The 15,353-nt window shown below is 42.8% G+C and overlaps 2 protein-coding genes across 3 annotated transcripts in view; both read right to left on the reverse strand.

Moving 5' to 3' along the window:
* zswim7 (zinc finger, SWIM-type containing 7) overlaps nt 1–6,293 on the reverse strand; it is a 12,145-nt gene extending 5,852 nt beyond the window's left edge. The window contains exons 1-3 of the mRNA XM_079283480.1: nt 6,210–6,293; nt 4,651–4,672; nt 3,451–3,553 (exon numbers count right to left, since the gene is read on the reverse strand). Of these exons, the coding sequence (XP_079139606.1) occupies nt 3,451–3,553; nt 4,651–4,672; nt 6,210–6,285 (201 nt within the window). The 5' untranslated portion in view covers nt 6,286–6,293. The remainder of the gene's footprint in view (nt 1–3,450; nt 3,554–4,650; nt 4,673–6,209) is intronic.
* A 2,125-nt stretch (nt 6,294–8,418) lies between these two features.
* ncor1 (nuclear receptor corepressor 1) overlaps nt 8,419–15,353 on the reverse strand; it is a 53,060-nt gene continuing 46,125 nt past the window's right edge. For both annotated transcript variants that reach the window (XM_079283451.1, XM_079283450.1), the window contains 12 exons: nt 15,042–15,224; nt 14,670–14,805; nt 14,014–14,507; nt 13,663–13,821; nt 13,162–13,310; nt 12,838–13,046; nt 12,596–12,739; nt 11,745–11,890; nt 11,465–11,518; nt 11,163–11,366; nt 10,894–11,070; nt 8,419–10,784 (listed from right to left, as the gene is read on the reverse strand). In XM_079283451.1, coding sequence (XP_079139577.1) covers nt 10,567–10,784; nt 10,894–11,070; nt 11,163–11,366; nt 11,465–11,518; nt 11,745–11,890; nt 12,596–12,739; nt 12,838–13,046; nt 13,162–13,310; nt 13,663–13,821; nt 14,014–14,507; nt 14,670–14,805; nt 15,042–15,224 — 2,273 coding nt within the window. In that variant the 3' untranslated portion in view covers nt 8,419–10,566. The remainder of the gene's footprint in view (nt 10,785–10,893; nt 11,071–11,162; nt 11,367–11,464; nt 11,519–11,744; nt 11,891–12,595; nt 12,740–12,837; nt 13,047–13,161; nt 13,311–13,662; nt 13,822–14,013; nt 14,508–14,669; nt 14,806–15,041; nt 15,225–15,353) is intronic.

The raw sequence follows: 15,353 nt of genomic DNA on the forward strand, positions 1-15,353 counted from the left end.
CAGAAAAAAAAACTTTCTTCAAATTTGATGAAGCTGGAACCTGGAAATGTTTAGCATTAGAGCCTGAATGCTGTGATGATGAATCAAATACAAAACTACGTGTTTGAGTGTTCCACAGCAACCTCCATATGTTGTGTCATGCTAAACACCTTCACCCCCAGAAGGATCGTCTTCATGCAGTTGGTGTTTCATTACTGTTGCGAATACACTACTCAACAGGCCGCACTACACCAGCGCACACGGAAAGGTCACGAGCGTTCAGGACGAGACTGGGTGAAAGACCTCAGCAGTGCTCTCATGAGTTATTCATTCCTTCTGAGGGAGGAGGCTGAATAACAACATGAGAAACTCCATTGTGTCCCACGGAAACATAATATTAACAGGAAATGACAAAAAAAAAAAAACATGGTGAAATTTGTTAATTTATGCCCAGTCAGCACACACGTCACAGCTCTTCCAGTAAACTCAACGCTCAGTGTCATCTCAGAACACATTTACATTTCGGGTTTGATGATTTTCTGGAAACCGTTTGAGGAAACTAAACCTCCGCTTTGTGAAGATGTTGCTTTTCATGATGTGACGAGAGAAAGCTGCTCTCTGGTCCTCTCCTCACACGGGGAATGTGTAAGGATGACTAATTGCGGCGGGGAGTCATCTTTTAAGTGAGCCAGTGCTTCCCAAAATGTCATCACTGCTTTCACTCTCCTCGAGAGGTTGAACAACACTCTTCTAACTCACAGTGCTGTCACCATGCTGCCCAAATATGGTCTACCCAGAGAGAGAAGCATGCAGCTGATCATCAGGGCGGCACCTTCGCCTCGCTTTCCTCCAACTTATCTATCTTAAAAGTCAAGAGACACGCTGTGATTACATGACGCCAACTTAAACTCCAGCTTAATGCCATGTTCTGGTTCCAGATATATAGGTGGGAAGACCGCAGTCTGTTTTCAACAGCTGCTTATTAATGAAGCACTCGCTGTCAAGTTCAAACTGAGTCAGCGAGTGAGCTAAACATTTTTGCGGCGCGGCTTAGAGACGACAGCGTATAAACTAAAGCCTCACTTAACGCATCACTAACGGGTCGAACAGAAAGCCGACCCACCGAGATCACAGCAGCAACACTCACTGCGTCTAGTGCCACAAAATAAACTGCTTCCAAGATTTATGAGGAAGGGAGAGAAGAACGTTTTGTAATTGTTAACGTGCTGCGAGTGTTTTTAAACTTCCTTTGGGAGTTACGTGCGTTTCCACATGAGGTAAAAAGAGAAGCCTGAATCACGAATGAGTGCGCTTCAGAAGTGCTGGTAGGAAGATTCTTGAATGAATGAATGAATGAATTTTATTTATAGAGCGCTTTTCACAGACAGCAGTATCACAAAGTGCTTAACAGAGCAGACATTTAAAAGCATAAAAAACACAATGGGACCCACGGGTCAATAAATTATCTACACAGAGAAAATTAAAAAATAAAATAAAAAATAATAAAAAATAAAAATGTAAAACATATTTTAAGAGCAGGTCTAGGACATGGTTTACTTTTACACAAACGCCAGCCTAAACAGGTGGGTTTTGAGCTGGCTTTTAAAAGTATCCACAGTATCTGCGAGGCGCAGAGTTGCAGGCCTTCAGTTCCACCTTCAGACGGAGACAGGCTGCTTCCAGCACCATTCATCTGCAGCTGTGTGCCAGTGCATGTTAACCGGAGGTGTTGCAGAGCAGCACACGGTGCAGCGGTGCAGCCGGGCAGAGCGGGAGAAATGTGTGACTTTGCCACAGGTTCAGACACATGTCACTTCCACTGATCACTGCAGCCTGACAGACATTGCATCCAGTTTATTATCGGCTCTCAACTTACAATCTAATGCCACAAATCACCGCTACGGCTGCAATTATTTCCTCAATTCATCGTTTCATTTTTGATTCTACGCCCATCACACATCGCCTCCCAGAGCCCAACGTGACGTCTTTTAACTCTGTGTGTGTGTGTGTGTGTGGTGTTCGACCAACAGTCCAACACCTAAACTTATTTCATTTATCATCATGTATGACAAAGAAAAGAAGCCGACGCTGGAACCAGCAACAGCAGCAACAGCAGATTCATTTTCTCCAACCGACTAATTGGCCGATCATTTCTGTGCCGAATGACGTTTAAAGCCTCAGTTCGTATAAACACGATGTTTTGTAGAATTACAGACCTCAATGTTCAAAATGCAAATATCCCAAGGTGCTTAGTATATTTGGGGAATCGGACACATTTCTAAATATTAGTAAAGATACATAATTTGTACTGTGACAGTTCCTTTGCCAGTAAGAACAAAAATGGAAAAGAGTTGGTAATTCTCCTGTTCTGTACCGGATAGCCGTGAGGGAAATTAAGTTGACATCAACAATTGTTGAACAAGAGTTGAAAGTTCCCCATCAGAATAGAATCCATGTCTTTATTTAGCTGCATTGTGCTTTCTTTTCACAAAACCTGTTTATGGCGGCCGCCTGAAGGAGTTTACAGGAAATCTGGGTCACAGTGACCACGGCCTCAGTGCTGTGGGCGGCCTTCTTCCTCCCACCGGTCACTCTGCGTCCCACTGAGATTATGATTTAAAAACTGAAATCAAGGAACTCACTCAATTATGTAACGAACACTCAGTTGGTTTTAATGATATATTATAATACAACCCACAGAAGAAAAACCTGAGTTCAGTAGGGAACACTTTTTATTGTGATCTTAGTCACTGTAAGTATCCACCTCTCAGTGCCTCCATTATACAGTTATAAAATGTCACACGCCAGGAAACACACACTAGTGTAGTGTGTGTTTGTGTGAACCATGCCGGTACTTGACGAATGGATGTGTCACAGTATGAAAAGGATTCATTAAGTTAAGCTCGAACAACCGACTGAGGGGATTTATTTTTGCTTTCTTTGAAAACACCCCGAATCAAAAACTCCAAGCTACGACACCTGTATCCAAAATGTGTCACAGCTTTTCTTTAACAACAGATCGTGTCCTTTTCCTAGCGCAAGCCACTGTGGCACAGAACAGAGGTCTCAAATGTTTTGACTCATGGCAAATATGTATTTATGTATGTTGACACTGGTTCGATACTCCTATGGAGAGAAAACACAGCTGAACCGGCATTATTGCACTTTTGACAAACACAACATAAATACACAACGGAGTTACCAGGAGTCAGAAAACAATGTTAAAATGCAAACGCCTCATTAAACGGGCAGTAAAATCACAACATCTGTTAGCTGGACTCCTGCTCACATTAATTATGTAGTTCCTGTGAGATGGAAATAGTTTTTTTGCCGTGGGAGAACGTAGATATTGTGGTAATGATTTTTGTTAGAATGCACACCATTTATTTGTAATACGTGTGTGTGTGTGTGTGTGTGTGGGGGGGGGGGGGGGGGCTACTGTTTGTAAATGTTCAGAGTTGCGTGACAGACCTGGAATGCTTTGCGTCCACTGGGTGAAGACAGACAGGTGACCGAATGCTGGTCAACAAGGTCCAAAGCCTGCAGCGCACAAGGCCCGAAGACAAACTTCAGCCTGAAGGACGCCAAGAAGAACATTGGGTTATGCAAATAAAATGTATTTGACATGGTATGCATACATATTATTCATGTATATGTACACGAACACTCACACAGTGTTCGTCTCATTAATACAAGCGTGTTTTAACGCCCCCTGTGGGCTGTGAGCTTGTGGGGCTACTGTTGGGAGAAGAAACAGCTCATCTGCCTCTTTTAGTCAGAGTGAAGCTCTTTCATTTTAGGGGACTAACACCAAAACCTCATATGGCAAAAAATAGTATTATTCAGTTTGTAGCTGTGTTTGAAATATCTAAATGTGAACATCGATGAAAAACAAATGAATTGGTGTAAAAATACAAGCGGTAGCATTTTTGTACCAGTGTCAAAGTCTTCATTCTTTCACTAGAAGTGCACCAGTGTAGACCACACTATGACTGGCTCGATCTCAAACGATATGATAAGACTGTTATGGCAAAAGGATGAGAAATAAAATGTAAGTTTATCATATTGACGTTCAATGCAATAAACAGCAACCCCGGAGAAGCATTAGATCAGAAAAACTCCTCTAATGTAAAAAAAACTTCAATCACTCAATTTGTTCAATTTGAGTTTTCACAAGGCAGCGATGAGAGAAACCAGGAGAGAGATAACAACAGATCGATGTCTGCTTGTGAATTACCAAAGAGTATGATGAAGAGCCTCTAGACCAGAGGCTTCCAGGCAGACAGACAGGATGTGGCTGTGTTCACAGTGAGCGCCTCTTCACTCACAGAAACTCACAACCACAACGCCAGGAAATGTCCCAGTAGAGACACAGAGCAGCATCGCGACTCGGTGTCTCAGTGCTACGGCACTCTGGTAAATCCAGCCAGTAAAAATCATAACAACTGCACCCCACTTCCTCCTCGTTCTGGTTTCTTCACTTCACACCCACTCAGATTCAGCCCTGTGCAGACCTTAGTTTTTTGTTTAGATAGATCATAACTCAGATGTTGGAGAATAACTACATTGATGTATTGTCTTAATAAAGTAATTGATGTTTGCAGACTTATTCATAATTACCTGTGATGGAGGTTAATGGGTAATAAGGAGACTGGTAAGATTGATACTTACGCAATGAGCAGGTCATCAGGAACTGCAAAAAAAAAGAGAGAAAAACATAAATAATTTCTTTAAACGTGTGATCATGTATTTTTATTTATTTCTTTACAAAAACAAAAATCAACTCCAGTTTTCAGAGATGAAACTTTAATAAGCGATTTCTATCTAGTATCTGTTTCGAAGACCTGAAACACACTTTACAAGAACTCTGCTTTGTGTTGATGTTGAGGTAAAGATACGATATTCAGATACACAGATGGATCCTTTACATCTTGATTACATGTTTGGTTCACATTAGCCACTGGAGAACTTTGCCCGGACATGAACGCTCAGCGTTTTTGTTTCGTGACGCATTTTTACATTTTATACTGCATTTTAATGGTTCTGCACATTTCACTCATCGCCAGGTTCTATTAGGACTTTTACATTGTGATAATGCTACTTTAAGGATTAGATTATTTGTCTATCCACAGTCTGACCTTGGGCCTTAAATCGGCTCGGTGTCTACTATTTAAACCGACAGTATTGTTCAGTCCCTCGGCGTGACTTAAAATACAATACCAGCTCCTCCCAAACTCAAAGCTCCTGTGCTCTTCAGTTTGGAAGGTAAAAAATGGCCACGAACAGATAAACCACAACCACTGACTAATGATAATAGAAGCCCACTGAGGCATACAGAGCAATATTGGGATTTAGGGCTTGGCACGAGGTAATCCTTTATGGACTATACACACAAAACCTTGTTGTAGGTTTTTTGGTGGCATAACATTCGCATATTTTATATTCTGCCGACAAAAACTGATTGGGGAAAACAGTGCTTTATGTAACTAATGTTCAAGAACTGCAATGTTGTCTGCCAAGAGCCTGGTGTAAGTAATGATAATAATAATAATAATAATAATAATAATAATAATAATAATAATAATAATAATAATAGAAGGTGAATGGCTAAATTCGATTTAACTGCTTTTTTTTTGGTATCATGCATTAGGGGACGCATGAACACAACAGAACTATTGTTAATATTATCAATGCCACCTGAGCTATTTCGATGACACGTCAATATATCTGCTGTTAAAAAGAGCTCATAGCAGGACCCTGGAAGAGACCACCGAATTGAGGAAGGCATTTTTGATGTTATCAATTACATCAGTCGTGTTCCTGCTAAATGTCTGCAGTGGAAAAGGCCTGTTGGGGTATAAAGTAACAGAAGTCTGAGAAAAGACTGGCTCTAGATGTAGAAATGTGTTACAACAGCGCCTCTCACAGGCCAAATATGGAACTACATCGTTGTAAACCGCTGGAACAAGATTAAGTAAATTACCAAATGCTACATTTACGTTACTGTAAAGCATAGTAAAGACAGCTGCGTTTTTAATAAATGGAAAATAAACAATTTTGTTATAACTTCTAACAAAGGAGTTAACGTTAAGTTTGTTCAGAAAAGTCACGCGATGGAGTTTGTCACATTCTGCTGTATTAGCGCGTAACGTTGATGCTACAGATACTTTTAATTTGAACTGTCCGGGGTTAACTGTCACGTTTGTCTCTCTTCAGCAGCCTCAACTTACTTTGGGACGTTTCCTGGTGTGTTTGTTGAATATCTCGGAAAAGCTGTTCGGCCACAGCAGGTAAAAATGAACGCATTTTCTCACCGTTTTGTTTCCGGATATCGACGACTCCGGTAGCCAATAAGGTGCAACCAAAACATTACAGCTTCCGGTTCGAACTTTTGATTTCCCTCCAAAGTAAAAGCATAACGTAACGTAGTAAACAGATAAGGTGGATATTATTTTAATATTTCCGCTACCACAGAGGCAAAACACACTATCTACCAAAACAACTAGACACAAGTATTTTCTTCCCACAGGCCGTTACTCTGATGAACACGAACATCAATTAAATGACGCTATGTATCTGATATAGCTCTCTATAAAATTGTAACATGTACATGTTGTCAAATAGGCCAATACATCTAAGATGCTGTATACACTGAATATACTGTAATCTGACAGGTATGCATGCATATAGGCTACTGTATATATCCACCGACATCATGTACATAAAGCAGCCGCTTAGATTCAATATTTATTCCAGCATATTTACACTCTGCTTTACACTCATATTTACACTCCGTTTACAATTCACAGAAACAATTGTGTGTATACACACCGTTTAAAAGTTTGTGGTCACCTATTTTACTTATGTTTTTATTCTTTACTTCAATGACAGAAACAAAAATAGTGTAATTCAAATACCAAAAGTATCATTTACATTTTAAATTGTAAATGATACTTTTGGCACCAAAAGAAGAGTAATCAAATTATTAAAACTTACTTTGTCTTGATGTCCTCTGTTACACAACAGGGGAGAATACTGTTGTATCCATTTCCCCCCCAAATACCCTTCGATTTTAAATTTGTTTTCCATTCAAGAAAATAATATGTGGCCCTAGATCATTATTGAACTACAACAGTGCTTACGTAAGTAGATTCGGAAGGCGTTTTTCTTTGGGCCCTCTGCAGTCTACTCGGTGATCAGATTGAAGAGGTTTGTACTGTGATTTGTAAGTCCATAGTATGTTCACTTAATGTTCTGTGATCTAATTATAATATTGGCAACCCTACACTAACGTGAAGTCTTAAAAATAACTTTGCTTAGCAACATTTGTTAATATTCCAACTGTTAGGCATTGTTGTGATCACTTGACGCTGAACGATCTCCTTTTCACCTGGTAGTACATAAGTTTCCTGGTAATATTTGTCCTTTATTTCTGCTTATGTACAACAAGAGCAAAAGTAGCCAGAGTCAAATTCCTGGTATGTGTAGTCATACTATATGTTTAAGAAGTAGCAAATGAGAGCAGTGAGTATCGCCTGCTTTTATCAATAAAATAGTCTCCTTAGGCATGTGCATGTTAAAGACAAGGAAGGCCCAAACAGATAGCTTTATTCTAAGTTGGTATTTTATCAGTGCTCCACCAAACAACTATAATTAACATGTTAATGCCAAGCTGTACTTGGTTTGAGTCATATTTGAATGCACTTATGTTGCCCTAGAAAGCAAAAGTTGTGACTTTCCAATACATTTTTCATAATAAGGTAATGACAAAAACAAAACATACCAATAATTCCTTGCTGTGTATCTGGTATCGACTCTTCTTGTAGTAAAGCAGTATAATGCAGAGGTCAGCAGAAATAAGCCTCTCATCGGGGGCATTTTGCTTTTACTGCAACGAGATGTCAAAGTGTCTGCTGTGAAACAGAGGCATGGCACTGGCTCACCTAAATGGAAAGCACTCAGGCATCTGCTTTGAGTAAGGTATATTACAGTCCATTAACTTGCACTATGACATTCAAGTCTCAGACGAAAAGGCTCCTGACAGGATGGCATTATGAATACACGGTCGACTTCACTGCAGTAAGCATTGTGATCTAAATGAGTTAAGAAAATCCTCATCTTCATTTAGCACACGGCAGGCCGAACGCAAAGTGAAGCCACGTACCTCAACAGCTGATTTTTCACAGTGCTCATGTTTAAATGTGTGGCCTGAAAGGAAAACCTGACCGCAGTAGAAATGGGGACGCAGCAAAACCTGTATTGTACATTAATACAGGTGAGGACATGGACTGAACATGTCTTCACCTGTAGATATATATATAAATATACATACAAGTTGCTATAACTAAAACCATAATGTTTTCATTTCATGTTGCAGGAAGAGTTTTAGTACACCTCATATGGCACACCTATTAAGAACCTCTACACTTTTCAGCGGTGGAGAACTGATCCACTTTATTTGATTGGTCTGAACTCTTGTAATAGCCTACTAAGAGACATTGTGCGATACAAACATTGCATTTCAACATCATAGGATACACTGGTTTTCAAGTCTCAATTTCAAAAAGACAAAAAAAGAAAAAGAAAAAGAAAAGTCACCACTGTGTGTTTGATAGAGAGCTGAAAAGATGCTCAAATTCTTTTTCGGCTTCATGTCGGATTTCTTTAAGATTCACGTTTGTAAACTTTTTTTGTCATTGCCTTTGTAAACACATGACATCCTGTGTAGACAGGATGAACAACAAAGATGTTGAAAATGACAGAAAATAAAAATCTGAACATGTGCTACAACAAATGATTCAAAATCAAAATGAAAGGAAGAAAGGAAATAAAGTTTAAAGCAGAACGGGATTGTTAACTGAGAAAAGTGAAAGCTGAAAGCCAAAGTGTGGTATTTTTTTCACACATACTTGCAAAGGAACATTACTGCCATTTATGAAGCCGACCTACAACAATTCATATTCTAAGCTGTATGCCTTTTGATTGACACAATGAAAGCAGAGATTGAGCGGTCACTGTTAAGAACCACCCTGATGGCAAACTCCTAAACATTTAACGGTACCATACACTTAAAACTGTATCTTGGATGCAAGTGTCAACGCTACAAAATCATGTACCAGCTACAAGAAGAGACAGGAAGTCCAAACATCCAGATTTCTGTGAGTGGTGGGAAAACGTTAAAGCACATCTTAGTATACTCCTGTGCTGGAGGTTGAATAAGTTACACAGCAGGTAGTAAGCTTTTTTTTTGTCACAAGCTACAAAGCAAAAAAAGTGCAACAATGGTGCAGACCATTCTTTATGTTTGGTTAGTTTTGTCTTTTTGTGAAATGAAAAGACAATTTCAGAGTTCAGATTTCTGTCAGGAAAGTATCCAAAAAAAAAAAAAAGAAATAGGGACTCCAGAAACAAATACAAACATCAAACACCAACTTATATCTCTGAGAAAATTAGTTAAAGCTGCCTTCTTTCTCAAGTCACAAGGCATGGCGAAACCTGACGTACTACTTTCTTTACCATGCACAACATTGCAGAGCAGATCATTCTGGACAGGTTGGAAACTGCAGAGAGAGACAGCGACATGTGACACACCATGGACAGCTCTATTGAAAAACAAAAAAAACAAACATTGGCTCACTTGTATTATTCAGACAGGGTCCAGGAGTAGGCATGAGGATATATTTTCCGGCAAAATGAAGCTTATATCAGACTTTTCACCGTTCTGCTATGACACCAGTGTTCTCACCTTGTTTTGAAGACATGTCTCCGTCTAGAACGGGGCGAGAAATCACCGCTACCATCTAATAGTTACAATCCACGCATCGGCTCCCCTGTGTGGCGTTGATGGTCATCAACTATCAATGCTGTTTGAAATGTTAAGTCTGTTTTTACATCCTCGAATGTTGACGATGTTCAGGCTCTGGTGGTGCGGCACGGTCTCATGATCAAGGACAAACCAAACGCACAGTCTCTCTCAGCGTCGCTATGGTAAAAATATTAGAGTGGGTGTCAGGTCATGTGGGGTGGGGGGTGGGGGTGGGGGGGTGGACTGGGAGAGACCGACTGTGATACTAAAGATTACACCCCTATTCTTCCCATTTAAAAGCGACATTAAAATAAGAAAAAATCAAGTTAAGAAAAACACTGCAAAAGGTTACTCTATTTACATACAATGATTTTCTTAAAGACAAGGTATATCTTTACAGAAGTCCAAAAAATTCAGAAATAGTCTCTTATGTCGTTTCTTTTTACATTTTAAGCTCTTCCTCTTCACTGTAGCTCACGTCATCCCCTCAGTCGCGTTTCACCGACAGGCTGGGTGAGTGCTTCCAGACCAAAGCCAGTCTTGCTCTGGAGAGCCCCGCATGTCAGTGGCTGTTGCTTGTACTCTCAACTAACAGCCAGTGGGCGCCATAGCACCAAAAATAAAAAGGACACCGTCCCATCTACTTGTCACACTCGCCAGTGAGCGAGGATAGTTCTGGGAAAGATGGCAGGGGAGGGGGGGAGGGGGGTGTGTGTGTGTGTGAAAAGACGAGCCTTGGCGCAGGCCTCTCTTCTGGTTTTTGGGGCTGTAGTGAGGAGGGCTCAGTCGTCGCTGTCAGACAGGGTCTCGTATTGCTCTGACAGCAGAGACTGCCATACGCGCTGCTGGGCCACCGGGGCTCCAGCCGGAGGCAGCTGCTGTTGTTGTTGTTGTTGTTGTTGTTGTTGTTGTTGTTGCTGCTGCTGGCTCTGTATGGAGGTGGGTGGCGTGCCGCTCAGTATGCGCATGGTCAGCGGGTTGTAAGGGAACTGCATGGATCCTGGGCAAAGAAGGAGAATATTTGAGAAGAATTAGATAAGACAGCTCCAGGTTGACTTATCCAGGAGACACTTTTTGTAGGCACCGACAGCAGAGGCAGGACAGCTCACCTGTGGACGAAGGTCGGTCGTCCCAGCCCCATTGTGGTTGAGCTTGGGCTTGTCTGTGATAATCTCCCTCCGAGTGGACGGAGGACACGGAAGATGGGCGCTCCCCTCCAGCGTAGGCCTGACCAAGGTTAGGGGACTTGGATTTCCGGCTGTTGGCTTTGCTGTGCTTCTGCTTCCCTGTAGATTCAAACAGGCAGAATGTGGAAATCAGCAATGTGTTAAACATCAGATCCCTTCTGATCATGTGTCATTTTGTAAATTGGGCCTACCCATACTGGGTGACGGGTTGGCCTCCTGGCGGGCGTCACTGCCTGGGCCGGGTGTGTTGTTCATGGCACACTGAGCCCCTAGTCCTCCCTGGTGGTCCTCCTGTCTCTCCTCCAAGTTGCCCATCAAGGCTTTGCGGATGATGTCCTCCAGGCCCAGGTTATTGGCCGGGTCACTAAATGAGTGATTCCTGGGGTTGATGCTGCCTACAAACCAGAACAAAATAAATAAAATATACAATGAGAAAGGAGACATCAATTAGACGCAGGTGTTAAGTCTCTGAGCGAGTTTAACTGCTACTCACTTGAGGTGGTAACAGCCGGCAAGTTGAAAATCTCTGTGCCTGGTTGTGCGCTTCCTGCAAGACAAGTTTTTGCTGTTGAAAAAAACTAAATATCTGACAACGTGATACAGTGAGTAAAGTTGTTCCCGTGTTATCACATGCTTAATGAGCTTGAAAAATGAGAAGGAATGAGTTAATTACATACAAAAGTCTTGCATGCACACATTTCAGCAGAGTTTGTTCCATTGTCTGATGCATGCATGTCGGTTTGAAGGAGGAGGATAAGAGAAGACCCACTTACCAACATCAGAATCACCGACACCAGAGTTGGAGTTCAACTTACGAAAGATCTCCTGCTTCTTTGATTGCACCATTGGCGAGGTGTTCTCCAGCTTGGTGAAGAAGGATGGCAGATAGGCGACATTCCCTGGGGACCGCGAGTCATTCCTTGAACCAGACAAAGGGTAAAAAGTCAAATAGCAAAGGAGTAACTGGGGCAACAAGCTCTTGGCACAAGGCCCTCTCGACCCCACTGGGATGTCAAACACGTGCTGACAGGGGGGAACGTTCTGCCTGCTGACCTCCATACAAGAAATAGATTTACAGTCTCGTATATTAAATGTCAGGGCGCTAACAGCAAAATAACTTTAGCATCAAGTGTAGAAAAACTGGTAATATTCACAACATTATTACAGCTGACAATACATTTATATCTCAATATATACGTTGCAGACTTGTCTACATTGTATTGCTACGCACTACTTTCTCAATTAACATTTAAATTGTGTCAGTTACTATATTCCTACAATGTTAATATCAATAACAAAACTAATTCTGAATCAATTTTAAGCGATAGTATGAAGAGATATACTGGCTTGTTGGGCAGACAGCATCAAACATCCAACTATCAATATAAATACTTTGAACATCTTGTAAACAAGCATAGTTAAAGCGTTTAGTGATGAATTCAAACCAGATTTATTTTTAGTTTAGAGGGTATGATTTTAATTTAGTTTCATATAAGAAAATAAGTATATAAATGAGGAGAATGGTTTACATTTTTTACTACCATGTCATTTGCAAGTGCCTTCATCATTTCAAGTGTTAATTGTAAAAAAGAAACGTTATTATGACAACTCTGAAATCCCGTACCTGATCTCGGAGTTGTCAGCCTCTCGCCTCTGGGGCGGAGGCCCGATCGCCTCCTGTTTGTCCATGCCTTGGTAGCTCTGTGGTGGAGAGATGGGTTCATAGTTCTCCATCTGCCTGCCGCCTCGATCTGGAGATTTACCCGGCCTAGACAGGGAGCCGAGAGAGAGAAATTGTTGACAGATGACGAGTAATAAATTAGATTCACAATGATATTTTCAGGGTTAACAGGCTGGTCTAAGTACCTGGATCTAGGCTTGTCAGGGGCATTCTCTGGGGAAACTCTGCTGGAGGGTCTCTGGTGGTGTGAGGCCTGGACCTGATTCTCAGGACTGTAGCGGCTGGACATCTTGGCTCGCCCTGAAGATGGCACCGCACTCTGGAATGTGGCCGAAGCTGAGGAGGAGACGGGAGGAGGGTCCTGATTCCGGGCGAAGTCCTGGGTTATAATATGCTGCAGGACAGGGAGAGACCATAAAAACAGGTTAGGTATGTGTGGTGGGTTGATAAACATGGTAAATCTAGTATGTGCCGCATTACTTTTATTTAGATTCCCCAGCGTTTCTTACCGAAATGTGGTCTGCTAAGGTCATCACCTTGTGAGTCTTGGGAACCTGGGAATAGCTCTCAATCTGAGAGGGCGGGGGGTGCTGGGAATCGGGCTGTGGTGGCTCCCCTGATTGCCGGTAACTACTCATGTCGTAGCCCCGCATGCCAGCTGGTGAAGGTTGACAAGGGACAGAGCGTGGTTGTTTTTGAGACAGGGTCAGGGTGAGGCGTAGAGAGACAGGGAGGAGCTAACACACTGTATGCCAAAAACAAATGCAGGAGACAGGAATAACTTCCAAGTGGAGTCTCGTGACAAAACTGGTGCAAATGAATGTAACTGAAAGTCTCACATGACAAGGTCAGTGGGGTAAGTCATTTCAGTTACAGTAACTTACTCCATTAGCCAATTGCCAAGCAGCTACATTTAGCATTCACAGCAGAATCTGTCATATGTCCTCTTTGACCTGAAGCACAGAATCTTTGAAAGAATTGAAACGTTTTCGCTATACTACCGTACTTACTCGAGAATATCACATGCTCAAACGCAGTTGGGGTGTTCATACTTGCTGCCTGTTGTTGCACTTCCTCAGGTTTTTCCTGTTGGGGCTGGACTGGGGAACTAGCAGGGCTTATCACCTCGATGGCTCCTCCACCGGTGTTGTCGTATCGACTGGATGACACTGCAGGACAAGTACGGACCAAGAGTTACGAGTAATGCTCAGCAAAGGACACAGTCTTAAGCTTTGGTCATCTTCTTCTATAAGAATAAAGATTTGATTTAACTCCTATGTGTGGTTGTCCACTCAGCTGTGTTGCAGTGCACGTATGAGCTGTCAGCTACTTCTTAATCCACATGTATCCAACACACTCACAGCTGCTAGAGGAGTCAGAACTCTGAGAGCCTCGCTCGCGTGAGTCTTTGTCCGAGGCTATCTGCCGCGTGATGATGACATCGATGAAGTTAGCGGCTGTGATAGTCGTCTTTCCACGAGTCCGAAGCTCCTCTTCGATGCGGGACTTTGAGGTTTGAGGGCCCTTGTCCTTAACCCCGGCTCCCGGGCCCTCAGAGTAAGCTGGATGGGGCTTACCCCCTGGCAGAGACATAGCACCATATGATGACTGCATGGACCGCCTCTCTGCCTCCTGCTGCTGTTCGGAGAGGCTGGCCCCTCGCCGGGCTGCAGCCGACGAAGACACGTCGTTATCCCGGTCGTGTTTGCTCTCCTTCACCTTGGCTACATCCATCTGCGGGGCAGAGGCAGCGGCATCCACCAGAGCAGCCAGAGCATCAGCTGCAGTACTGTAGCGAGAGCCACTCTGTGCTGCTGCTGCCGACGCTGCCGCTGCTGCTGCTGCTGCATGGGGCCTGAAGAGTAAAATAAAGAGATGAAGGACCATATTTCCTGATGAATGGGTTCAGTTAAATGACATGCAGTTTGAAACACTCTTATAACTTGAGCACACACCCTCGAGCAGACATTTTACAAAGAGTACAAGTGAGCTCATCTAAGTGTCGGTTGAGACTTACATTAGAGCGGTGATGACACTCTTGCCCTGGAAGATGCTAGGCCGCTGCTGAACCACGACATCCTGCGTCCTGAGCGAGGGAGAAACGGAGTGCAGATAACCTCGACTTCCTGGCCGTCCTGGCTGCTCTGGTCCACCTGATGCACACACAATCATGAAACATTGAAACAGTGGGTTTCAAAATAAAGTGCCCCAGAGCAGTTACTGTTTGACAATCATGGCGGTATTAAGCTACTCCATGTATACGTGATACATAACATAGTAGAGCCTAGGGGAAACGGTTCTGAAACCGTCCGTATTCTGCGGCATCTCAAAAGGTAAAGACTTTGATTTGAAATTTTCACACCTTTTAAACAGAAACAAAACTACTCACCTCCGCGGATGTATTCATTGGCTCTCTCCCGCTCTCGCATTTCCCGCTCCCGTTCCCTCTCTCGGTGCTCCCTTTCCCTTTCTCTCTCTTTCTCTTGCTGCTGCTGCTGCTGCTCCCGGTCACGCTGCTCCCGTTCTCTCTCTGCACTGGCAGCAGCTGCAGCAGCCAGGTGGGCTTGGTGGCCTGGAGACAATGACAGACATCATACACACACACATTTAAACACACAGGGACTCAGCAGGGCGGCTCAGGCTTCCTTTAGAAATCTGAACCAAAAGGCCCTGCGGACAACTTCTGAATCTTTCATGTCAT

Source organism: Melanostigma gelatinosum (genome assembly GCF_949748355.1).
Source record: "Melanostigma gelatinosum genome assembly, chromosome: 14".
NCBI classification, from domain to species: Eukaryota; Metazoa; Chordata; class Actinopteri; order Perciformes; family Zoarcidae; genus Melanostigma; species Melanostigma gelatinosum.